Source organism: Wyeomyia smithii, chromosome 1, assembly GCF_029784165.1.
Source record: "Wyeomyia smithii strain HCP4-BCI-WySm-NY-G18 chromosome 1, ASM2978416v1, whole genome shotgun sequence".
Classification (NCBI taxonomy): domain Eukaryota; kingdom Metazoa; phylum Arthropoda; class Insecta; order Diptera; family Culicidae; genus Wyeomyia; species Wyeomyia smithii.
In genome coordinates this window covers 949,958-961,460 of record NC_073694.1, presented here as the reverse complement: position 1 = coordinate 961,460, position 11,503 = coordinate 949,958, and the positions used below count along the sequence as shown (strand labels likewise).

The window sequence follows — 11,503 nt, the reverse complement described above, 5'->3', positions numbered from 1 at the left end:
TAAAGAAATCATTACTACTATTGATTTTTCAATAAACACAAATTACCTGGAAGTTCGCACAAAAACGCAGCCGTTTCGGGTCCTCCACAGCGCAGAGCATGCCAGCGGAAGTCTCGAACCGGATCCACAACCGCACAGAGGGGTGTTTCGAGGGCCGGCAGTGACTCCGCCCAGTATCCGCTGGATGGATCCAACGATTTGGCATTGCTATCAGAGGAAAATAATCAGAACATGGTTCCTTTCGTTAGTCATCTTCATATCACATAAGCTAGGAGAGATACTCTGGCGTACCAGCATGGGGAAAACTTTCCCCATAAAACAAAACTTTTGCCTGTATGCCAAGCACTGTTTCTCGCACCAAGCTCCAACCTGGTTAATTATGAGCTCAAAACTTTTGTCAAGTGAATATAAAAAATCATTTAGCTTGCTCTAGCTTTTCATTTCTCTTTTTTTTCCGAGTATCGTTATTCTCACCCCTTCCCGGAGTTTTCATTTTCAATTGGGTTATCGCAGCAACCTATGAGCATGGTATGCCAAGTTTCAGCTGCGTGTTTAGATGGATTTTGGCGACACTTTGGACTGTAGGATTATAGAAAACTCCAAAACAGGCACAAAATTAAGCTCAGATTAGCTTAACACTTTTCTGAAGTTTAAGTTTTTTTTCTAAATCTTAAATAGCGCAATAAATTGTGCTTTTAAGAGTAACCTAAAATAGTGCAAAAACACTTTTAAAAAAGGAAAAAAATAGAAAAGATATTAAGTTGAAAATTCTAAGACAAAATCTCTTTTGGAAGCCAGATAAGCCTAAAAAACATTTATTGAGTTCTGAATAGTGAAAAAAATCCAAAAATGAGAACAAGACTCCACTTTTAAACGCCTTGAACTAATAATTACAAAACAAAAACGAGAAAGCCGATAATATTCCAATTGAGCTCAGAATGACGAAAAGCGCTTCTTAAGGGAAAAAATATTCCTAAGCTTAGTTCAGAATAGGGAAAAACTTCTCCACAGGTTAGAAAAGTGAGCCTGAAAAATGCCCGAATGGAATCTAAAATGAAGAGGAAACACTTCTGAAGACCAGCAAAACTTAAAACAAGGAATAGATTTAAAATAAGCTTCTGAACTCCAGAAGTTGAGCTTATGAAAAATATTTCCAAAAGCCCCGAACACTTTTAAAAAAAATTCAATCTCGAGTTTGAAACGGTGAACTCCGTTGACTCAATATAGTTGTAAAGGAAAATCAAGTTTTTTGATAAAAATGATTGCATTTAGTAAAAGTAAGTACTAGAAAGTTAAAATAATATAAAAACAGAGTAACTAATAGCAGTTGAAATAAATGTTGTGAAAAAATACTAATAGCTTGGGCGTAGCCAGAATTTCGAGTTCTTCAAAATTTTAGAAGTTGAAAATGGTATTTTGAAGTATAGAAATAAATACTAGTAGTTAGTGATCAACACAGATTTGCCCGGTACTTTTGCCGCTGCAATGTCCTTAGTGTATCAACTGAAAAACCTGTGCAATTCCACGCAACATAGGCCAAGCATTTCAATCAATTATTTTGATCTGGCTAATACCCAGGGCCGGATTTACGATTGTGGGGGCCCGGGGCCCAGTTATAGTGGGGGGCCCAAAATAAAACAAAACTGTTTTTTATCGTACGAGTTAAAAGCATTTATTTGCTATTGAAAAATTACCAAAAATTTGTTAGAATTTTTTCTTAAGCTCTATTTAGAGTTCCAAGCGAAGTGAAAATCTCATACAACATGTTCATTTTTTCACGCTCGTGAAAAATGCAACCTGCAAAAAATTTCACTTCGCTTGGAACTGTAAACAAATTCGATCCAGCGAAATCGATGGTTGTGGATCTCATCTTTTCCACTTGGGTTTATTTCTTTCACGCATGCAAGCGCTAGTGAAAAAAGGAGCAGCAAGCGAAAACTTGCGTGCGTTTCTATTCTGTCAGTTGCAGCCAATTTTCACTTCGCTCGAGGTGTAAACTCGTGAGTTTCACTTCACTTAAACTGTAAACTGCAGGGTGGTGAATTACCTGCGTGTTCCACAAACCGGTTTTCACGACAGATTTCGCAAGCGAAAATTTACGCTTTTTCACTTGTCAAATTTTTCACTTTGCTTGGAACTGTAAACTATGCTTTACGAGTTTTTTTGCAGGAAACTTATTAATTAAATAATCAACATTCAACTTCTTCAGTATACTCGTACTCGAAACATAATAATGCTAAGTTTGACTGCCTTTCATTTTTCACAGTCGCGCGCAACCTATTTTTAATAAGTTTCATCTTCAAGTTTTTTCTTGATACCTGAAAAAAAAACTACCGCAATTTGAAAAAAAAATGCGATCCACAGGCAAAAATTTGCACACAATTTGAGAAAGACGGCGCAAATATAAGACGACTCTGACAATAATAGAAACTAGGAAAAAACTACAAACATCTGCAGGTCAATAAAATCTGCACACGAGCTCAGAAAATCTGCATTTTGAAAAGCACATCTGGTATCCCTGATTCGGACAAGTAAGCAAAAGCAATGCATTAAAAAAACTTGTGGGTTATTTTCTTCCTTTGCTTTACCTCCCATGCGTGCTAAAGCTCTAGAGCTAAAGTTTGGCCGACTGTCACTGAAAAATTCCAATCAAACAGTCAACAGTTTTTTCATCATAGTTTTAACATTGCTGATGTTCGATTGGAACGAGTTTTGACAGTTCGATTGGCGCTTTTAGTGACAGTCGGCTAAGCTTTAACTCTAGGCGTTTAATGCGCGCTGGTTCGATTCAAATGGTATGTTAATGTGTGTCATTCCAAGAGAATCCAAGTTGAACTCTTATGGATGTAGTTGTGATATTGGCGCTCGCGAAAAAATAACACTGAAGGAAAGTGTCAGATTGAAATTGTCTGTTCAAATTTTCTTACTGTAAATCGAACTTTTGATTAAATCTCATTTTTAAAGAGAAAAATCTTTTTGTCGATTTGTGGGGGCCCTAAAAATTAGGGGGCCAGGGGCCCGGGCCCCCTGGGCCCCCCCATAAATCCGGCTCTGCTAATACCTTACACAGATGTTTCAATGGGCTAAAAATGTCGTTTTGTGCTAACGTATGCGTTGAAAAAATGGACTTTTTTCGGATGGTGGTAAAAAAATAACTAAGACAGATAATTGAGTTTCATAAATTTCCTATGGAAGGTAATTATGTTAGCTTACTTGCAAAAAAAAATTTACGATCTTGCGTGCGGCAAAAAAAAAATCTACGATCTTGGGCTTTCTATTTTTTTCCGAGTATCATTTTTCTCACCCCTTCCCGGAGTTTTCATTTTCAATTGGGTTATCGCAGCAACCTATGAGCATGGTATGCCAAGTTTCAGCTGCGTGTTTAGTAGAAAGCCTATAGAAAAGAGAGACGCCATGACACTCACTTCCATTAAGCTCACACCAAAACGGCTGGAAGGCCTTTAAAGTTTCGAAAGTTTTGACGCAAAGTATTGCAATCAAGTTGCGATGAAAAAAGGGACTTGCTAGTTTACGGAACAACTTGTATGCAAGTACAATTTAAAAAAAGAATTGTTAATGTTTTTCGAATCCCAGCTCTCGAGGTACGATGCTGGCCTAACAAGTCATTCATCGTAGGTTCGAGTCTTGACTCGGGAGAGACTGTTAGTGTTAGTAAGATCGTAGCGCTAGCCCCGCAATTGTCCTGTACACTTAACGGTTGGCTGCGAAGTCTGTGTATAGTAAACAGAAGGTCAAGTTCCGAATCGGAATGTGACTCTAACACATATCAAATTTAAACATGTTTGATATACGCTTTACTGTCATACGGTTTCATTCCTGTTACGTGAGATGTGTTTGGGTCCCTAAACATATAATATTGAAAAAGTCACGCAAAATAACATCGCGAAGCTTATTTTGGCGGGGTAACCCGCCGTTTTGGTGTGACAGTTACCATAACGGTGAGTTCTACGTCTTCTCTCTATCCTATAGGCTGACTAATGTTCCACAGTCTATACTATACCCATTGGGTGCATAACCAACCATTAATGATAACTAACTCTTCGAATCTAGTTTCTTGCGCTGCTGCGCAGGAACCATACGCATTGCAGCCAAATACTCGTAGCTTCATCATATCTGGTTTATGTTTTGTCCACATCTCAATAGGGGTTTTGTTTTCCGAAACAGCGTTTGTTGGACTACGGTTTATGATGTAGACACCGGTTAATGCAGCTTCATTCCACATACGTTTGGGTATTTTGGACTCGATGAGCATCATTCGCACTTTCTCGAAATAGACTTTACATGCCAAATGACGACTCCCGGTTTCTGGGAAATAGTCTAACGTGACCAAATACCACCCAATATAAATCCGTATTCGTGATGATGCACAGATGCCTAAAATCGACTCCAAATACCATTTTGAATGCTAAGATAGCGACTTCCGGTTTCTGAAAAACAGCCGAAAATGACCATATACTACTCAATATGGATATTTCCAGAATCGAGGTGATGTACAGAATCCGATAAAATTAACCATTTCAAACGATTTGTCTTTTGACTTTGATCGTATCTGATATTCGATTCGTCATCGTCAATCGTAAGGAATCAACCAATTTGAAATGTTCAAAATTATTTTATGTAGTCGAACTTCTCGAAAGACGTAGTTCTACGCCAAAATTTGTTCTACAATATTGAGTGGAGGTAGTCGACTATCTCCAACTTTAGAAATATTATCCACTGAAGAAATAAAACCAAATTTTATGTTTTCGTGAAGTAACGCTAAAGTTCGAATAAAATGCACAAGATTTCGTTCAAAGTACGAGTAAAGAAGAAACAAGTAACGGCTAATGAAGAGTGTAAAGGTAACAAAAATTTTCCGCATACTTTTCACTGAAAGAATATATTTTTGTTTTATTACTTCCTTTGTTTTGTTTTGCATTTTGTTGAGTGGATAATACTGGTCAACAAAAATGAAAAAAATGTGCAAACAAGAGGTTGCGAAGCGTAAATTTAAATCATCATCCTAACGTTCTTTATCTTCGTCCCGAAGTGATCAGTTAGAGCAGCGCATGCTTTGATGCTAGAAGAAGAGGTGAATCCGTTATCATGTCACTTCACTGACAGTCGTTTCGAAAGTGTCCGGCTGTGTGTGGATTTTATTTTTAACACTTGACATGAAGTTTACCAAACGACTGAGAACCGTCTCTAGCCGTTATATGAAACTCACTTACGCTACTAGTAAACCCGTTACAAACTCCTCTCTCTGCACGGTTTATCGTAATTGCAGTTAATGCGCGTTGATGGGTTGTTGTTCGATAAGCGCGCTCAGTACGTTTCGTGTTAATAACCGAGCCAGTAGCTTAGCCATGTTTCATAGTTTCGATACGGTGCGACGGGAATGGATTTCCCGCCAGCCTCCGCTGGCCGTGGATCCCCAAACTAACCTCGGTCAGTTGATTTTGACGGCACTCGATCGCGTTCCCAGCGGCGAGGCACTCCAGATCGATGCAGATCACCAGGATCGGGTGATGAGTGCAGCGGAGATGCGACTTCGTGCGATTCGAGTCGCTCAAAACCTGTCCAGTCTGGGCTTCGGAAAGGGTGACATGGCCGCTCTGATTTGCTGTAACAGTGAAAACCTAACTCCGATCGCGCTCGGTTTGCTGATAGCCGGAGTGACCTTCGTCGCTCTGCCCGTCAATTTCCACGCTGATGATCTTGGCTATTTGATGGGTTTGGTGCAGCCCGAGTTAGTGATTTGTGACGAAGCCGTCTATAAAGCGACTCTGGACGGGGCCGCCAGATCTCTAAACCAGAAACCGGTAATTTTTGTGGTGGAAAGTGAGCGGGAATCCGTGAGGAATGTTGAAGAATTGTTGCAGGAGACGGGCAACGAAGCTGCGTTTGTGTAAGTACTTTAATGGTAATCCCCTTGAAAGGTTTCGAGTAAACAAGTTGTGTAATCAGTCCACAGTGGCATGGTGATGTACGCGAGCAGATTGCCGTAATTTTGTGCACCTCGGGAACAACCGGTCAGCCGAAGGGAGTTTGCGTTTCTCAGGCTCACATCGCTGTGGTGCTGAATCAACCTAGACGTGGATCGCCAACCAAAGATCTCATCTTCAACTTTAGTCCACTGTACTGGGGGACGGGGCTTTTTTCGCTGCTCAACTCCGTCTCAACCGGAACGACCCGAGCGATCACTCGCAGTTCCTTTAATGAAGATACTTTCTATGACATTTTGGAAAGGTTGAAACCAACGCAATTTTTTACACCCCCATCGCATGCGATTCTACTGCTGAATCATCCACGAGCAGAAAGTGCCGATTTTAGTTCCCTGCGGAGCTGGGGTCTGAGTGGCAGTCATGCTTCGCCACGGTTGCGACGCCTCTTGGAGGCGAAACTTCCGAATGGTAAAACATCCAACAGTTATGCCTCCTCCGAAACCGGATTGATTGCGATGGAGTTTGGCAAGCGGAAGGAAGGTTCTGTGGGTCAACTGATGCCACATTTGAACGCGAAAGTTGTCGATGAATGCGGCATGGCAGTAGGCATTGGGGAGCACGGTGAGCTGCTGATTAGTACTAAAATCCCTTTCATGGGTTACTATAATGATGAGAAAGCAACTCGGGAACTTGTCGATGAGGAAGGTTGGATTCGAACCGGCGACATTGGCTACTTCGATGAGGATGGATTTGTGTTTCTAGTAGACCGAAAGAAGGATGTCATCAAGTATAGAGGCTACCAGATGTCGCCTGTGGATTTGGAGACGCTCATTGCGGAGCTCGACGGTGTTCGGCAGGTTTGTGTGGTCGGGGTGCCGGAAATGGACGCGTCATCCGATCTGCCAGCGGCTGTGATCGTACGACAAGAGGGCAGCCTACTGACGGAGCAACAAGTAGAACAGCATCTGGTCCAGCGACAAATTTCTGACCACAAACGACTCCGCGGGGGTGTGTTCTTCTGGGCGGAGCTTCCACTGACTGCGACGGGTAAAGTGCTACGACGAACCGTACGGCAAATGCTGGTCGAGCAGTTGGCGGCATGATATATATAACAATTATACTTTCAAATAAATTTTTTCCTCAATTCGAAAGACGCTTTTCCGATTGAAATGGGAAACCATTTTTTATCCACCATCCGGTTTGCTACAATAAATCGTTCTGCTTCCTTGATTCTAGCCACGCAAGAGGGCAGCAGCGGGTCACAGAATTTATTTAATAAAAGCCAAAAAAAGTGCAGTAAATTTAGCGTCGCTTCTTCGGAGGGCGCGGCTAAGCCAAAAAAATCCGTTTATCTGTGCATAAAACTGGGCGCGCTGGTGGTTGCGGATTTGCGGTGTGAATTTAAATTGGATTTTTCCGGCCGTCGAAGTAAAAGCGACATGAAAGGCACAGAAGGGCAGTTTTGCTTGAAAACTCGTCAAAGACCGCGATGGTTTCAGCATGACTTGACGTTCTTTCGTGGTTTTCATCCCACCTTTTTCTCATTTCCTCAAATCAAATAAAAACATTTTCCCGTAATTTATTCCTAAACGGCCGTGAATTAAAAGTGACTTGTCACCCTGTTCTGTTGCGACCGACCACGGGAAGCAACAGTCTATTTATGGCGAAACGAACAGCCCAAGCAACTGTCAAAACACTTTAAGACTCGAGCGTATTACAACGTTTTTTTTGCAACACCAAAATCCGCTACGTCTGCTAGGCTGTGCTCAGAATGAAATAAAAAACATTCCAAGAAGAGTTCATTTAGCCAAATCGCCCAGTGGCTAAAAGTCAAGCCGCCTGCCGGACCCACCCCATCCTTCCTTTCTTCCTCACGAGGGACCGCACTGTCGGTGTCGGCTATTGCTTCTGGGTGAATAAATTTATTACGGTAATTTGCCAAAATTTATAGAACATTCTTCGCGCGAACGAAGAGAAAGAAGAAGGGCGTCGCACAATTCATCCCTCTGGGAGTTGTTCGTTCACTGGAAAGCCCACCCGCCGGATAAAGTGTTAATAATCCTGAAAAACCGAGTAGGCCTGGATGTGAGACGGCACTCCAATTTGGGTGTCTACGTTATGAAACATGACCCTTCCGCTAGCTTTAGAAGATTCGCGAATCGGAAGTAGCCTAATGGGCAGGGAAATTCAAATAGGGGAAAGGTTTTTCCCTGAATGGGAGGAAATCACCGCAGTCTAACTTCCATTGCGATGTCATCCCCGCCATGATTCATCATTCGACACAAGCTGAAAGGACCAAGCGCACTGGACCGAGGATAAAACAAAGACGCATAAACATATTTACAAATTGAGGTGTAATTATTATTCTCCAGCATGCTTAGATCCACGCTTTTTCATGCAAATTTCGAGGTCAGCCTCAGGAACGGACGATCCATCAGAATGAGAACGAACGCTTCGAGGTGAAAATTGAGTTAAAAACTTTCACCTTGCGTGTGTTTTGCGAGCGTCCAAAAGAATTTTACATCCTTTATCAAGCGTGCAATACAATTTGTCGATTCCGGGGTCCGATTGTTATTCCTAACCTCGCGCGGTAGTTATCTCTGCTTTCGCAGTGAAAATACCCAATTATAAACTAAACATTAAACTATTTATTTTCCAAACGAACTCCTCCGCGAGTTTCATCCTCGATGGTGGCGTTCGTTAGTGGAAAAAAGAGCAAGGCAAAAAATTTGAGCAAATTTTTTGTTTCACCATTCTTTCGAACAAAGTAACCCTTGCGATAGCAGTAGAACTTTGCTAGTGAAATAAAGCGCGCGCGGGGTTTCCCTTGGAAACGGTTCCCATTCGATGCTACTGGGCTGGCAGCTTGCTCTGAGTGCGAATCGAACTTTGTGTCGACATTCTTATTCAAGCTCAGACTCGATTATTAATACATTCTTGCATCAACTATTTCTATTGAAAGTTGATTTAATGAAGTGATTCTGGAGTGAATATTTTTTTAAAACTATAACAGATTTCAAATTCGAGGCTTTCCAGATACTTCTGAAATTTTTATTCGATATAAAATTCAATACAAGGAGCAAAGAGAATAAAAGAATGATGACAATCTAAATATAAAACGTGTAATCTATGAGTTCAGGAATATTCTTGTGAATTAAGATAAAAGTAAGACCAAACGTGTTTAGGCTGTTCTGAACTCAGTTTGAGGTTGTTTTTTTGACGTAGGACTACGTCTAACCGCACTATACCGAGATACATTCCGCGAAAACTAAAACCAAGATGTAACGACGGAATGAAAGATTTCAAACGGTTATACTGATGTAACCACATGATGGACCACAATAATCGATATGTCGTTGGATTGATAAAATGATGGACAATTTTGTGATTCTTCAATTTTCATTATCACTTCATTGCTAAACAGTGAAAATTGAATAAAAGTTTCAAGGTCGAATGTTCACCAACAATGTACCAATCATATGCGAGCACGCCTAGCACAGACTTCATGAATAGACACCAACTGCCTGCAGTGATATCCTGTATAGCAGTGGCAAAAAAAAATTTGACAGAATCTCCCCGTCCCAATAGGTCAACTAATGTTAGCTTCCATCAGCCTAGACTAAATTGATGTCTTGAAGGTAAAGCTTTTTCGGAAAGTTCGTAACCACCTCCACTACCAGACAGTTTTACGTTCTGCTGTTAACAAATATGTTAATGTTAATGAAACTGATGTCTTGAAGGATAATATGATGGCACAGGCAACAGTACTGCACCGAGCAATGTATGAACAGAGCGCTGGTTACTCGTCGTCTATCAGTGCAGAAAAACTCGATATTCATTTGTGTGCAGTCAAGTCAAGTGAAAACTACATTGCCGCTGTTGACTCGCAGTGAGGCGTGGAACACAATCGAATTGCCGTTTGAATCGTCTTCTTCTTCTTCTTGTTTCGTATAGCAGCAAATATCAGAATTCAATATGATTTTTCGGATGTCGCAAAATAGGCTGCGCCGCCGGGGACAACAAAATGCGTTGTTTATTTTAGAACTCTACACTCTGCCTTTTTTTAGGTTTATTTAAATAACTAAATATAAGGTATTTAAAAGATAATAGAAAACCAAAATGCTCCGTACAGATCTTTGAATATGTAGTTAAACGAGCTGTACTGATGATTATATTTTACTAGTTAAATGAATTTAGTCCAATATGACAATACTAGTTGCATCACGCGGTGACGGTTTAGAGAAAAACCAAATTCATTTCATCTCTATATTAGAGTTCCGACGTTAGTGTTTGTATTTTTCAATTGAAATTTTTTGAATTAGCATTTGCAAGAAAATATTTCTTTCCATAACCTTACTTGTAATTGAACAACGCTATGCAAACATTAATTGCTGAGGCTAATGTTGTGCATCACTCTAGCCCAGTTTATTTTCGAAGATAACGGACATATAACTTTCAAATATGGTATCTTCGTTGTTCTTTGGTATCTTGAAACTGATCAAATTTTTTTCTGATTGATCCTGTATACTGATAAAATGTTTAAGTTGACCTGAATTGAATTTTAACATGTTCATAAAATTCTATGTCAATTTAAAATTTTCTGTGAATATACATTTTACTACTAAAACTGTAATTCGTTATCGATATTTTTCCACGAGCTTGTAATTACAGGAAAAAAAATTTATGTGACATCTTTGCCGCTTTGTGATCGGTGAGTGAGCCAACTTCAACAAGACAAATAGATATAGAAGGAAGTTGAATTTCTACTAAATCGTACTCAATTAAATATTTTATAGAAGGTTGCCTTTTCGCGCATTAAAGAAAATTCGCTGTATTAGAATGAAAGGTATTCATCAATGGTCCAGAAACCAACTTTAGGTGAAAATTAAGTATCTAACTTTTTTACTTTTGTAGATAGAAAACCTTGTTTTACAATTTTATAGCTCCAATAATTTTAAGTAACTTTGTAAAATAAAGTTTTTTTCTAAAACATCGCTATAGAGCTCTAGACCCAAATTTTCTCCTAAATTTGGTTTCTGGACCATTGTGAATGTTAAAGAAAATATTTTTTCTTCTAAGATAGAGTACTGCAAAGAAATAATCAAAATACAGACCCCGTTCGATTTTGGCAACACCTCAGAATTTTTTCTGTTGCCAAAATCGAACCATGCCAATAATGAACGGTTTTTTCATGACTTTTTTGACTTTTTAAATGGTGAAAGACGACCTTAACAGTAGAAATGGCCACCAATGAACTAGTTTAGTTCCAAGTCGTTTGAGGTGTCGCTTGATGAATATGGGCTGACGACCTAGATACTTGATATTACCACCGGAACCAAAACACCTTCCTTTTGGAAGATGTTGAGCTTAAATTGGTTAAAACAAATCAAGCAAACTACAAAAGTAAAACGAGCTCAAATCAAACATAGCTTCTGAATAAAATTATAAAATTATTGTGGTCCTACGTCAACTATGCGGTCGTGTCTTGGTTACCACCCTTCTACTATTTTTTTTGTATTTTGCCGTATTCTGGCTTATGGAAACGTTCTTTTACCAAT

The 11,503-nt window shown here is 39.9% G+C and overlaps 2 protein-coding genes across 2 annotated transcripts in view; one reads left to right on the top strand and one right to left on the bottom strand.

Annotated features, from left to right (window-relative positions):
• LOC129719103 (uncharacterized protein DDB_G0290587) overlaps positions 1–11,503 on the bottom strand; it is a 254,928-nt gene that overhangs the window by 2,677 nt on the left and 240,748 nt on the right. The window contains exon 4 of the mRNA XM_055670501.1: positions 47–207. Coding sequence (XP_055526476.1) covers positions 47–207 — 161 coding nt within the window. The remainder of the gene's footprint in view (positions 1–46; positions 208–11,503) is intronic.
• LOC129719104 (probable 4-coumarate--CoA ligase 3) lies at positions 5,290–7,096 on the top strand. Its single transcript, XM_055670502.1, has 2 exons — positions 5,290–5,908; positions 5,968–7,096. The coding sequence occupies exons 1-2, from the start codon at positions 5,301–5,303 to the stop codon at positions 7,046–7,048; spliced, it is 1,689 nt and encodes a 562-aa protein (XP_055526477.1). The 5' UTR covers positions 5,290–5,300; the 3' UTR covers positions 7,049–7,096.